General features: G+C 47.2%; 3 protein-coding genes across 6 annotated transcripts in view; 2 read left to right on the forward strand and 1 right to left on the reverse strand.

The window, feature by feature from the left end:
• Window positions 1-333: 333 nt before the first annotated feature.
• Window positions 334-4,735, reverse strand: LOC114801002 (ras-related protein Rab-5B-like). Its single transcript, XM_028998948.1, has 6 exons — window positions 4,467-4,735; window positions 3,396-3,560; window positions 2,238-2,389; window positions 1,409-1,531; window positions 931-1,024; window positions 334-653 (listed from the first exon to the last, which is right to left on the reverse strand). Exons 2-6 carry the CDS (start codon window positions 3,553-3,555, stop codon window positions 526-528), a joined length of 657 nt encoding a protein of 218 aa, XP_028854781.1. The 5' UTR covers window positions 3,556-3,560; window positions 4,467-4,735; the 3' UTR covers window positions 334-525.
• LOC114801003 (uncharacterized) lies at window positions 4,352-7,664 on the forward strand. 2 transcript variants are annotated; one of them, XR_003751458.1, is made up of 2 exons: window positions 4,352-5,966; window positions 6,084-7,664. XR_003751458.1 is itself a non-coding variant. In XM_028998949.1 (2 exons), the coding sequence occupies exons 1-2, from the start codon at window positions 5,717-5,719 to the stop codon at window positions 6,430-6,432; spliced, it is 603 nt and encodes a 200-aa protein (XP_028854782.1). In that variant the 5' UTR covers window positions 4,352-5,716; the 3' UTR covers window positions 6,433-7,664. The 2 variants fall into 2 exon arrangements, 1 of the variants encoding a protein (XP_028854782.1); XM_028998949.1 differs by having other exon boundaries at window positions 4,352-5,970.
• Window positions 7,665-8,974: 1,310 nt separating this feature from the next.
• The window catches only part of LOC114801000 (nck-associated protein 5-like), a 52,066-nt gene continuing 48,182 nt past the window's right edge, over window positions 8,975-12,858 (forward strand). For 2 of the 3 annotated variants that reach the window (XM_028998943.1, XM_028998947.1), the window contains exon 1: window positions 10,539-10,820. The gene's annotated coding sequence lies outside the window, so the exon portion shown is untranslated. Of the gene's footprint in view, window positions 9,174-10,538; window positions 10,821-12,858 lie in introns of those variants that run through there. The other variant, XM_028998944.1, reaches the window with a different exon arrangement.

The raw sequence follows: 12,858 nt of genomic DNA on the forward strand, positions 1-12,858 counted from the left end.
CAAATTGGATATTCATAATTACAATATGTATAGAATAACCTGGAATTATTGATTTATAATGAAGTATTATATCACAAAAAAAAAATACAGGAACTTTGCACTCTGCACTTCATTCCCATCAAATTAGGTTTAAGACTGGATATGAGGTGTTAATACTAGCACTTACTGAGACTGTAAAATTTCCCCCATTCAGAGATTACGGACATACTGGTTTGGTTAACAGACATTAAACCATTATACAAATTTTAATGATGTCCTAAAATAGTTTTGCGGGGTTTATTTCATTCACTGTATGTGAGCGCTATGAATGAGTGAATGAGCAGGGGACATCTGCAGGGAGAGTGAATGTCTTTATTTTGTCTCTTAATCTCAACCCCCATCCTTCACTTCACCTCCATTTTCTTTTTCAGTTCTCTTTCTTTCCTGTCTCAGTTGTACTCATTTTTAAGGTCCACCCTCCCTTGTTTTTTTGCCCTCTGTGGTCCCCCCTCTCTCTGCAGTCCCCTTACTCGGTTCCCCTTGTCCTTATTTCCCACAGCATTGGCTCTGGCTGGCCTGGGTGGGCTGGTTGAGGTCCACTGCTCCTCTGCCTCCCCTTCCTGCTGCTGTTGCCCCTGTTCCAGCCTGGGGCTCGTTCTTGGGCAGCTTCTTTGCTAAAAGAGAGTCATAATTATACTCATCAGAATCAAATCATGAAGTAAAAGCAGGCTTTACAAAGGTATTCAGGAAAAAGGCATCTGGGGTCTTTATAAGGTTTGAAGCCTGGAAGAAATTTATTTTGGTCATTTTGTGTCTCATTTGAGTCATCTTGCAAGTTCCAGCGTAAACACTTTCACTCAAAAGTTGTTGATGCAGTCATCATGCAATGGGTTCACAGTCCTCTGCTAGATCCCATCTTGAGCCAGCAGAGCCAAAAGCTTTTTGACTCACCTATGGCCAGGAACACATCGTTGACATTCATCGCAGTCTTGGCAGACGTCTCCATGAATAGCAGGCTGTTATCATCGGCGTAAGCCTGTGCCTCCTGCCAGAGGAAATCAGAGGGCAACAATATGTGAGTCAACATTCGGCATGTGAGGAACTTTTGCGCAATGGTCTTTACTTATTTATTTTTAAATCGTGAACTACAGTTTCCAGGCGGAGGTTTCTGGACGATGTATCCCGCTAAAAGAATCTGTCCTGAATACAGTGCATTTAAATCATCATAATATAGAGATTAGTGTGAAACTGAAATGTATCATTTCTTCTACCTTACATTCACTGAGGCTGTTTCAGTTCTGCATTTGAAGGCCTATATGAGGCAGAAGCTTCTCTTTGTGCAATAAATAAGTCGGTCGGTAATGTGCACTGGAAAGGTCTGGCTGAAAGGAATTTTGATTTCATCAGTGTTCTTCATTTGTTTGCCTACCTCATACTCCACTGCCCTATTTGCAGACAGGTCGGCCTTGTTCCCAGCTAGAGCAATGACAATATTGGGGCTGGCCTGTCTCTGTAGTTCACTCACCCAGGTTTTAGCTCGTCCAAACGTTTCCTACACAACACATTAAAATAAAAAGTAAAACATTCATTTCACATTAAGACGGTACATTTGTTAACTCTCACTGACTCTCATGGAGGCTCTGCTTGCAGTCAAATGTCAACAATGAACAGACTTGAGACATGAACAATACTAATTTTGTTTAAGAAGGGTGCAGCCCAGTGTAATGCCAGTTTGTTAATGCTCGGTCTGCTTTCTGCGACTGATACAATGATGACTAAAGGCAACAATGCGACAAGACTCCTGTCTCCAACAGGAAAACTGGCTTCAGTGAAACGTGTGCATCCTCACGGCAGGGCTGATGAGCTGAAGGGACATGATTTCAGCCCCAGTACAGAAACATTCACCATCCCATCCAAATAAGCTACTTTAACGGCAAAGATCACAGGATAAAAGAAATGTAGTCACCTACTACACACACAAAGAAAGGCATATCAGGAACTTAAATCTGTAATATTTTACACTAAATTAAAAACCATTGATTATATGATCCATTGATTTTATGAGGAATGATGCATAATTGTGTTATGATTCAGGCTAATAAACATTTGATTTATAAACAATTTATAATGTACTTTTATATGAAATACTTGTCATGCTTGACCTGCTCCCTGCCTTGTCTGGCAACACAACCACCATGGGTCTGACCACAGGTCCACACCACACTACTCCATTTATAAAATGAAAGCTACAGACATACCGCGTTGGTGATGTCATACACAACAATAGCAGCTTGTGCCCCTCTGTAGTACATGGGTGCCAAGCTATGGTAGCGCTCCTGTCCTGCTGTATCCCAGATCTCGAACTTCACAGTGGTGTCATCCAAACACACCGTCTGCGTCAAGAATGCAGCTGAACATAAAGGACAGAACAAACAAATGAAGGAACATTTAGGTAAATGGTACTCAAATGTACTCAAACATTTCTGTGTAAATCATGTAAATCTCGTGGCCTGCAGGCCACATCCGGCCTGGCGTACAATTATATCAAAAGATATTTTCATCTATTTATTCTAGCTATTATTATGACTCGATGTTATAAAACACTGATACACACAAACTATAGATCCCAGAATGCAGTGTTTAAATTGACTTGACGAACACAATCCCAGAATGCGGTGCTATATTTTCAGTGTATTCAATAAATGTGCTTTGAGTTTTGATGTCTTGTGCAATTGAGTTAGGCACCCCTGCATTAAAGTATGGCAAAAAAAAAAAATGTTAATGAACATTTAAGTTGTACAATGTTACTGAACAAGAACCAAATCCTTACAGATTTTTGTCCAGCTGTAGTGCCAGCTTCAGGCAAGACATCTTCATTGCACGACTGTAAGGGTTGTGAAGAAGCAGGACAGAGGACAGCTGCCTCCTGACATTCAGGCGTGGCCTGAACCTTGCTGAACTCATGTCTGTTGGCTATGTGAGCGATTTTCCCAACAACATTTTCTACTGACTAAACAATCCGAGAAATTGCAGGCATTTTAATCTTTTTAGGTAGATTCATGACATGTCAATTAACGCAAAATGTCCGTTGGTAACCCTCCAAAAAGTTGTGTCTTGCGAAATTATGATTCTGAGTCAACTATTCCTCAGGTAAAATCACCTCAGATAATGACCTTCATTCATTCAGATGATCAGCACACAGAAGTAGTCTCCAATAGATGGGAGCAGCTGCTATTCTAACTTTGAATCATTAAATGTTTCCATCATATAGGAACTATTGTTGGATTCATGCAATCTCAGAAACGTATTGTGGGCCGACGACTGTTGCAGATTAACTCAAAATAAATCAAGCATGTCTTTTCTCCGAAGACCTATGTCAATCATTCTACACAATATATTTGGTTTGTAGGCCTCACCTCCGATGGTGCTCTCCTGGAACTCCTGGAACTGTCCCTTCACAAAGCGCAGCACCAGACTGGACTTCCCCACTGCTGACTCACCCAGCAGAACCAGTTTAAACTGGCACACCTTGCTGGCCTGGGACTGGCCATTCGGCCGCACCGGGCGTCCTGCCATGGGGTCTGGGGGGGTGTGGTGGGAAAAACAGGGGGGGGGGGGGTCGTCAAGGTTTTTTGGGAAACAGGGATATGGGAGATGATGCACGGTGGCTGGACGGGAGACTAGAGCGGCAGCTGGGAGCAAGTGGACGGGTGGAGGGTGGGAGACAGCAGGGAGGGGATTATAAAGGTCCCCCACTCAAGTACAATGGGACCCATCTGCCAGATGAAAAATAGAAATCTACAAGACAATAAAAGAGGACAAGGACAGCAGATGTATGCCACGATGTGAGGGGTTTCAATAAAACAGCAGCCTGTCACAATCGCTCAGAAAGTCGCAGAATGACAAAAACTCCGGTGGCCTCGGTGTCGGTGTCGGTGAATAATCTACAACTACTGGATTTATAAGAATTTACTGAGTGAAGAGCATATTATCTATGCCGTGTTAGTTGCTGACTATTCAACAACTACAATAAACGTTTAATATATTTTATGGCAATGTTATATTCCATATTTTCCTAAAAATGTGCAGCGGTGGAACAACACAACAGCCTACCCTGCAGGTTCGGGGGGGGTGAACAGCGTGTAAATGGACGCAAAAGGCAGATGATCGTGTTACGGTTCGGGTCACCAGCGCCGCCGCCGCCGCCGCCGAACTCGGCGCGTCGATCCGCCGACGTCAGACCCGCGCATCGACGTTTCGACCGACATATAAAACGCATCGAAAATATCTACACCCCCCCCCGTCTTGCCCCCACTTACGCCGTCCACCCAAACAGTGGCGGCGGCCCCACCCCCTGTCCCCGCATCTCGGCCAAAAAAAAAACAACGACGACGACGACGACAACACGGCCTCCCGCCAACAGCGCCCCGGTACGGCCGGACCGACGACCACCGCCGCCCGCCCCCGGGCCCCGGGAACCCGCGTACCTGTCTGCAGTCGCTGTCTCTCCCCGGCCGCCTTCTTGCGCCGATCGTCTCGCAGCTCCACCGTCTTGGGCGGCGACTGACGGACAACTATTTGACCCAATGGGAAGTGGAGGCTTCCTCTCCGGGCGGCGGATTGCGGCCCGGGCGCCGGATGCCGGGGCGGCTTGACTGCAGCCTACCGTGTCGGAGTCTTATAGCAGCCCGAGGCCGGTCCAAAAACGCACGCGTTCCGGCGCTTTTCTCGTCTGCGTTGGTCCCCACTTTTAGGCAACTTAGCAGCAAATACACACGCCGATTAAACACAAGAGACCCTTTTTTTTTAAACTAAAAACTATTATTATTCTAAAAAACACACAGACAGAAAAACATACAATAGGACTGTTGGACCCAAAATAGCTTTATCCATTTGCTTCAAGTCACATGTGTTTATAGAATTACACGTGAGCTAATAATAAAGTTTAACATAATGAATGATAATAAATGACAAAAATTGTACTAATCTTTCAAATTAAAACTTACAGTTAATTATATATTGCTAATAATTGCCTATAAATGGCATACACCGTTATTTTTTTGGAATCCACCCATATAACATAAACAGGCCCAGCTCCAGGTCCACAAGGGTCGTGCACGCACACCCCATGCCACTGACGGGATCCGGGGACGGGATCCAGGTAAAGACACAGTGGCCATCTTGGACACTGCAAACTCATTGTAGCCTTGTCTCTCTTTTGTCAGCATTTATTTCATGACTGTATTTCATGACTGATTTCTTTTTGACTGCTCTGGAGCATCCTTGCTTGCACCCCACAGCCCTCCAAATGCCAGCACTGCTACAGTCCTGCTCTTCTCACCACGAACTCTGCTCTCGCCGCCTCCGCGCCAGCACCTCTCAACCTGAAACCTGGTAGCGTGAGTTTGCCCAAGCACCGGCACAGCAGACGCGGACCCGGTGCAGGATTCGCTCAGCCTACTGCTGGCCTCCATACAGCTGCAGCAGTGATCTCTGCAGGAGCAGCGGCGTGAACAGCTCTCGTTCAGCTGGGCGCAGCTGTCTCCACCCTGACCACAGGCCAGCACACTCTGCCTCCAACCAATGCCACCCCCGTCCTCCACTCGGGGGTGCTGACTGAGTACCATGACCTGGCGTCTGTGTTCGATAAGGACCAGGCCGCAGCACTTCCTCCACATCGACCGTATGATCTGCTCCGGGGTGCCTCTACTCCTTGTCTCTGCCCGATCATCACACCATGGAGGAGTTCACCCAAGAGGCACTAGCCAAAGGATACTGGACCTTCCACTCCTCTGCCTTGGCGCCATTTTTCTTTGCCAGCTATAAAGGCGGTGGACTTCGGCCTCACCCCCTCCCACTGCTCAACACAGCTTTTAATCTCCTCGCAGACGCCACCATTTTCAATAAATTAGACCTACGCCAAGCCTGTCACCTTGTCAGATTTCAGGAGGGGGATGCGTGGACAATGGGCTTTATCAGACCTACAGGTAGGTACGAATACAAAGTGATGTCCTTTGGTCTCTCCAATAGTCCAGCCGCATTCCAAGCCCTGGTAAATGATGTGTTGCGGGAATACTGGAACCATTTTGTTTTTGTTTATCTAGATTATATCCTAATCTTCTCCCCCGACCTGAGAAACCCACGTCACCCACGTCCGCATCATTCTGCAGCGGCAGCTCCTCAGGGGACAACCTATCCCAGGAACAACAGGCGTTCGACGAGCTAGAGCACCAATTCACCACAGCCCCCGTACTCATTCACCTCGGCCCCCAACAGACGTTCATAGTGGAGGTCGAGGCCTCTGACCGGGGAGTGGGCACTGTGTTGTCACAATGGACCTCGTCCGACCGGAAGCTCCATCCCTGTGCTTTTTTCATCTCCGCCAAGAGGAACTACGTCGGTAACAGAGAGCTGCTGGCGGTTAAACTGGCTTTGGAGGAGTGGTGTCATTAGCTGGAGGACGCGGCTCATCCTTTCCTGGCGCTCATCGACCATAAAAATCCTGTCTCACACACACAAAACCTGCCGTGAAGCTTCACCCCATTCAACTACACCTTATTCCACCGACCAGGCACCCGCAACTCAAAGGCCGATGCCCTGTCCCGTCAGTACAACAGGGAGGATAAAAACCCAACCCCGGACCCCATCATTCCTGCTTCTTATATCCTGGCCCCGTCCAGTGGACCCTCCTGCAGGAAGTGGTCTCCAGTCACGCTCAGGAATCCTCTCCATCCAACACGCCACCTGACCACACTTACATGACGACTCCCAGGCCGGACACCCCGGGCGATACCGCACCCAGGCGTTGATCCAGCGTGTTTTCTGGTTGCACGGTCTGCCAGGTGACGTCACAGAATTTGCAGCACCCCCAGCGGCCATGGTCCCACGTGTACTTTGACTTTGTAACTGGCCTGCCTCCCTCACAAGGGAAGACCCAGGTTCTGGTACCGGTGGACCAGGCTTCGTCGCTCTGCCCAGACTCCCCACAGCCGCCGAGACAGTTTCTATCATCATCCGTGAAGTGGTGCACCACAATGGACATCCAGTGGACCTTTTGTCGGACCGTGGACCACACTTCACAGCCCAGTTGTAGCGCCGGACTCTTACCAACCGTCCCTGCCACGCTCTCTCGGAGGGATTTCTGCTTTTCACATGTCCCATCTGCAGAAGGCTCTCACCTCTCCTGTCCTGTCCTCTCCCTCACAGCCTCCCCCTCCTCGCCTGGTGGACGGTGCCCAAAAATTCACGGTGCGCCGACTCCTGGATGTCCCCACACAACTGACACGGAAGGAGACAGGAACCATGTCAAACCAGGACACAAAACACAGCAGCCATCATGGACGCTGCAACATCATTGTATCCTTGTCTCTTATGTTGTAGCCATTCATTTCATGACTGTTCATCCTGCCGACCGATCGTTTTTTGACTACTCTCTCTGGACTGTCCTTGCCTGCTTCTCATTGGCCCCTGAAGACCACTGACCCTCGCTATGCCACCGACATTCCTACAGCCTTTGTCTTCGCCACACGGACATCTACAGGTACCGACCGTTTTGGCCTGTCTACCACGAACTCTGTTCTCGCCGCCTCTGCACCTGCACCTTTTGAACCTGAAGCCTGATATAGTTATATTGCAATAAAGATGTCAGTGAAGGTTTTTGTTCCAATTCAACTTGCAATTTAAACACAGTAAATAGGAGCAGGTCACAGACAGGTTTCTGCCAATGGAGCGAAATATATAATGTTGTGGCTAAATATGTGATGCCGCTTCGTGGGAAAACATTCAATGAACTATTAGGCGTCATTAAGGATACCTACCCATTGGAAGACTAATTCAAATAACTCAAATAAGAGTGGAAGTAGCCTAGCGGGTAACACACTCTCCTATGAACCAGAAGACCCAGGTTCAAACCCCACTTACTCCCATTGTGTCCCTGAGCAAGACACTTAACCCTGAGTGTCTCCAGGGGGGGACTGTCCCTGTAACTACTGATTGTAAGTCACTCTGGATAAGGGCGTCTGATAAATGCTGCAAATGTAAATGTAGATCAATTTGCATTTTATGAGAGTTTCAGGGTGCTAAAGCGACTTGTTTGGGAATCATGCTAAGCTTCCCACGGTGTGTAAATAAACCGTAGTAATTATGTCATCACTGCGGAATGCAGACAATGGCATCGTTTCCTGGGGTCTGTTATTTTTAGTACATATATGGACAAAGGTAAACGTCTTGGCGGCCATGGATGTTTCCTGTTTACGGATGTTTGGGTCTGGCACTGGGTCTCTTTTATGCCCTGAAACAGATATAATAAAACGACAGAATGCAGGCGAGGCGGCCCGAACGCGACGCATAATCGCGGACACCCAGTTTAATTCGCACCTCATGCAATAACGTGCAATGACACACAGGGGGCGCGGTTTAGCTCATTTTGGGGGGCAGATTTGTTCAAATTCATTCAAAGACTTCACCAGTGAGGAACCTATAGCCACTAACCTATAGCCACTAAATCATGAGTTGAGCACAAAAAAGCCTCCTTTGTCTTTATTATTAGTTTATTACTATATTACTATACATTTTCAACATTTGATAAGTATCTCTGCGGTTCGACTTGACTGTTCTTCCATTGTTTTTTTTAAGTCACCGTTTAAGACGGATAGATTATGGTTTTATTTCACATGTAGCAGTTTTAACCGTTCTAACAGAATGTAAGTTGGAAAATCTTGTACCCCAAAAGCAAGGAGTGTGTGTGTGTGTGTGTGTGTGTTTGGGGGGTTACTGATGTGGTCACGTAATTGCAAACTAATAACATGCATTTACTTGCATGTCGCCCCTTCAGCTGAAGCGGTTGCATGGGCAATTATGCAATTCGTTGCATCCAGTAAAAACAGTGCGAATCGGGTTTGGAGCTGGAGATGCGGGGACCACACATGCATCCAGCGCTCCAATGAGAGCGCCGAGCTAGCAGGAGAAATTTAAAGCCATGACATCACGTTTCCTGACGATCGCTTCCAAATGCGGAAAGACCTCCGAAAGGCTTTTTTTTTTCTGCAGCCGGGGACAAGCAGGAATTCCACATTCTTTTAAGAGCGAAGGGCATCGCTTTTGAAAACTCGCTTCTGTGCGTATGTGTGTGTTTCCTGCGCCCATTTTGAAGCTTATGACTTCGGCGTGTCTTCATGCACCATTTTCTGCAGCAGGTAAGTTCATGTTTTTTCCCCCTCCCCAGCTATAAATGCCTGGAAAAGAAATGTGCGGACATGGTGTAGTGATGGGCACGGCAGTTCTTTTAGATGTACTGAATCTTTAGAGTCAGCTCACTAAAAAGGTTCGTCAAAAAGATCCGTTCACCGAATCAACGAATCGTTCAGTGCATGGCTGTGAATCCGACTTCCTGAACTGAGTGTTGTGGCTGTGTTCCTTTGACAAAAAAATCTTTCTAAAAACTGAACTCGTTACTAAATCATGATGTTTTAAGCGTCCTGTCCTATGGTATGCTATCTAACTGGCCTATTATAAGGACTGTATAATTCACACCATACACAACTACTCTGGTTTAATCTGCTCTAATGAAGGTAATACAAAGTCATTATTCTCACTGTATAAGAACATTATCTCTACCATCTTATCTGTACTCATTTGCATTCTGTAACTCAAATATCCTTGGATTAAACAGTGATAAAACTGAAATCCTACTTATTGTCAGTATTTCAATTGATATTGATAACTGTTTCATCTCCGCACCCAGGCCCTGCAGCTCAAAGCGTTTCTTGTGTGTCAGAAAGGTGCCTATAAATAAAATGTAAAAAAATGCAAATTGGGCAGTTCAATGAGAGTCACACATTAGTCACTAATTATTACCTGCTGTTTGCTACTGTATGTGAGTTTTCTCTTGTTTAGCAGCTTGTTTTCTCCGAAGCACTCTTGAACACAACACCAGGACATGCCACCACATCGTGATACACAGCAGCACAGCACATGGTGCACACAGTGAAATGTGTCCTCTGCATTTAACCCATCACCCTTGGTGGTGAGCAGTGGGCAGCCATGACAGGCGCCCGGGGAGCAGTGTGTGGGCACAGTGGTGTCCCCATGGTGGATTGTGGCACCTCAGTGGCACCTTGGCGGATCTGGATTCGAACCGGCAACTTTCTGATTGCGGGGCCGTTTACTTGAATCGCTAGGTCACTGTTGAATCGCTGAATGCTCACTGTTGTTGACTGCTCATTTTATCACTTCTCTGCAATCTGCTATGCTGGACATTTCACAATCTATGTACAATGCGCTTTAGCAGAATCCATAGCCCCTACCTAATTATGTCTGCATCTTATGTTCTCTTTGAATAGAAATATGTGCTTGCATTTAAGCTTATTAAGCTTAATCATATTTGATTTTTATAACTATGCACAGTGAAAACGTAGCGCTTCAGGATACATTTCACTGCGTGTTGTTCTGCAATAACTATAAATGTTGAATCTTGAACCCCTCTGGAGGCTGAGCCTCGCTCTCGTCTCACGTTTCAGGTGTGTTCATCTGGACGCCCTCGGAGGAAAACGCTTCAGGCGAGTGCGGCTCGCCGGCTGACGGAGCGAATCGCTTGAGGAAGTGATTCGGTTTGGTACGCTCCTTTAAAAGATTCGTTCTTTTTGAACGAGTCGTTCGCGTACGACACGGCACTAGCTAACATGGTGGATTGTGGGGCTTGTTCGGGGGGTCGCGGCGTGTGTAACGTGCAGTAGGCACTTCGCCCATGTCGCGTTCTGAAGGGCGTCATCACGCTGTCCACCAAACGGCGAGGCGACTTTTTGTCGACGTGCATCTATGTATTGGGAGATGGGAAGATGGAGGTGAGTGGTGTGTTTTCCGCGTTGTTTTCTGTGGCCCGGCGTCTGCAGCCGCTCGTCCTCGCTCGGGGTGATTTCTGCTGTGCAAACTGGCCGCTGTGGTCGCAGGCGTCGGCATGTCGACATCCGTCGTGCACCCCCACCATCCCTCTGCGTCCTTCCCCACGTCTCGAAGGAAGGCGGGCGTGTTCGGCTGTCCGGCAGACCCTTTTGTTTTGTGGTGAAATGGCATGTGTGTAACGCGGCACAGCACGGCTCTCGTCCTAATAGCCCGGCCACGTCTTGAAGGCATTAGACCCCCCACCTTCCATAAAGGGTCTTGTTTTGGTTGGAAATGGCCGCTCGTTACTGTAAATCTAAAATTAGGCAACGTGGGGTTGGTGGAGCCCAGTGCGCACCTGTGAACACCCCCCACCCCCTCAAATATTTACTCAGGACCGAGGTGGGCGCCCCCCCATTCCGCCTGCACCCTCTTACCCCCTCGAATACTTTCTCTATCTCAAACACGCACCCACGCAGGCCGCACCGGTCACCCCATGCCCCTTATCCTGCTCCACGCCGCTGGGCTGGTGCCCAGCGTAAATCCCCCGGATTAATTAATTCGAGAGAGTTTATGCCGGGGACGGTGCGGCCGCTGGACATATCTCCAGTTTACATTGGGAAGGACGCGTCTGCGCTTTGAAGCAAAAGCACGCGCTTTGTGTAAATAGCCGAGGTTCGGTCACAAGTTTCGGGATCTCTATAGGATTAGCAGCCATGTATACATGCTCTTATTTGGAAGCGATTTGTTTCGGTTAGGTTATCAGGAATGCTGAGCCTATTTAGTATTGACTTGCGTGACCTCAAAGTTACACGTAAACTTTAAAGAGATCAGAAATAAACTGAGGCCTAGAGTTGGTTGGTTAGAAAAAGGGCCTGAAAATGCACTCCGTGTCCTAGTAAGCAAAAAGCCAAACGCCAAAGATGGGCTAAATACTGAATTCTTCAACATTTCTTGGGTCCTGTTACCATGTGCTCCCTCCTTTGGATCCACACCGAATCCGCAGCTGCTTTGGCTACTGTTGTCTATGCCAGAGCCCAAACAACCAGCAATGAGCTCATGCACAAAAGATGGAACAAACAGATTCACATCTGTTATCCGAATTCCATGTTATTTGCTAACAGGCCAATATCAGGTGGTGCATCCTTAGCCAATAGGCGTCCAGCGAATCAGATGTTGGGCACAGATATATGATCCGAACATCCTACATACTGTCCATGTAGTATGTATAAGCCAGAGTCACACCTATCCAACACAGGTCTTTGTACTCTTCATAACTTAAAAGGTGGTAGTAGCCTAGGGGGCAACACACTCGCCTCGCAGAAGCCTGTAACTACTGATTGTAAGTCACTCTGGATAAGGGCGTCTGGCAAAATACTAAATGCCATAAAAATGGAATCAGCCAGGTAGCCCAACCCAGTCCAATGATCACTGAATGGTTTAACATCCTATTTAATTGAGTCTTTCTTAAGGAATCTGTAAAATATTTTGCACTTCCTGACCACAAGCCCCACACAGATGGCCTAAATCTGTTTGAAGTATTGTCCAAAGCAACTGTGTTGGAATAGTGGTGCATCCCTCCCCCCCCCATCTTAAAACTGCTACTGTCCACTGGATGTTTTTGAAGCTTGGAGATTTTGAAGACTAGGCTCGCTGCCGGTGCAACGCTGAGCACATTTGTAGCGTAATGGCATGCCATTTTAATACAAATTTTGAAAGTAAAAAGCATTATCACCTTAAAGCTCTCCATATTTCTGCCTACATTGAGCTCAAGTTTTTTTGTACTCCGGAGTATAGACTTCAGATCCATCGTAGCGATAAGAAGGGAGGGGTGTATCAGGAAGCAATTTGAACTCCTCTGATCGTTATCGGTGTTTTGATGGTGTAAGTAGGGTCCCCGGGGACAGAGCCTGGGCACGTACTTGATTTTAATGGAAGACAACTGCACTGGTCAGGCAGTACCTTTATTAGTCTCTAAACCTAATCAGCCAAATTCTGAGC

This window comes from Denticeps clupeoides, chromosome 12, assembly GCF_900700375.1.
Source record: "Denticeps clupeoides chromosome 12, fDenClu1.1, whole genome shotgun sequence".
Lineage (NCBI taxonomy): Eukaryota > Metazoa > Chordata > Actinopteri > Clupeiformes > Denticipitidae > Denticeps > Denticeps clupeoides.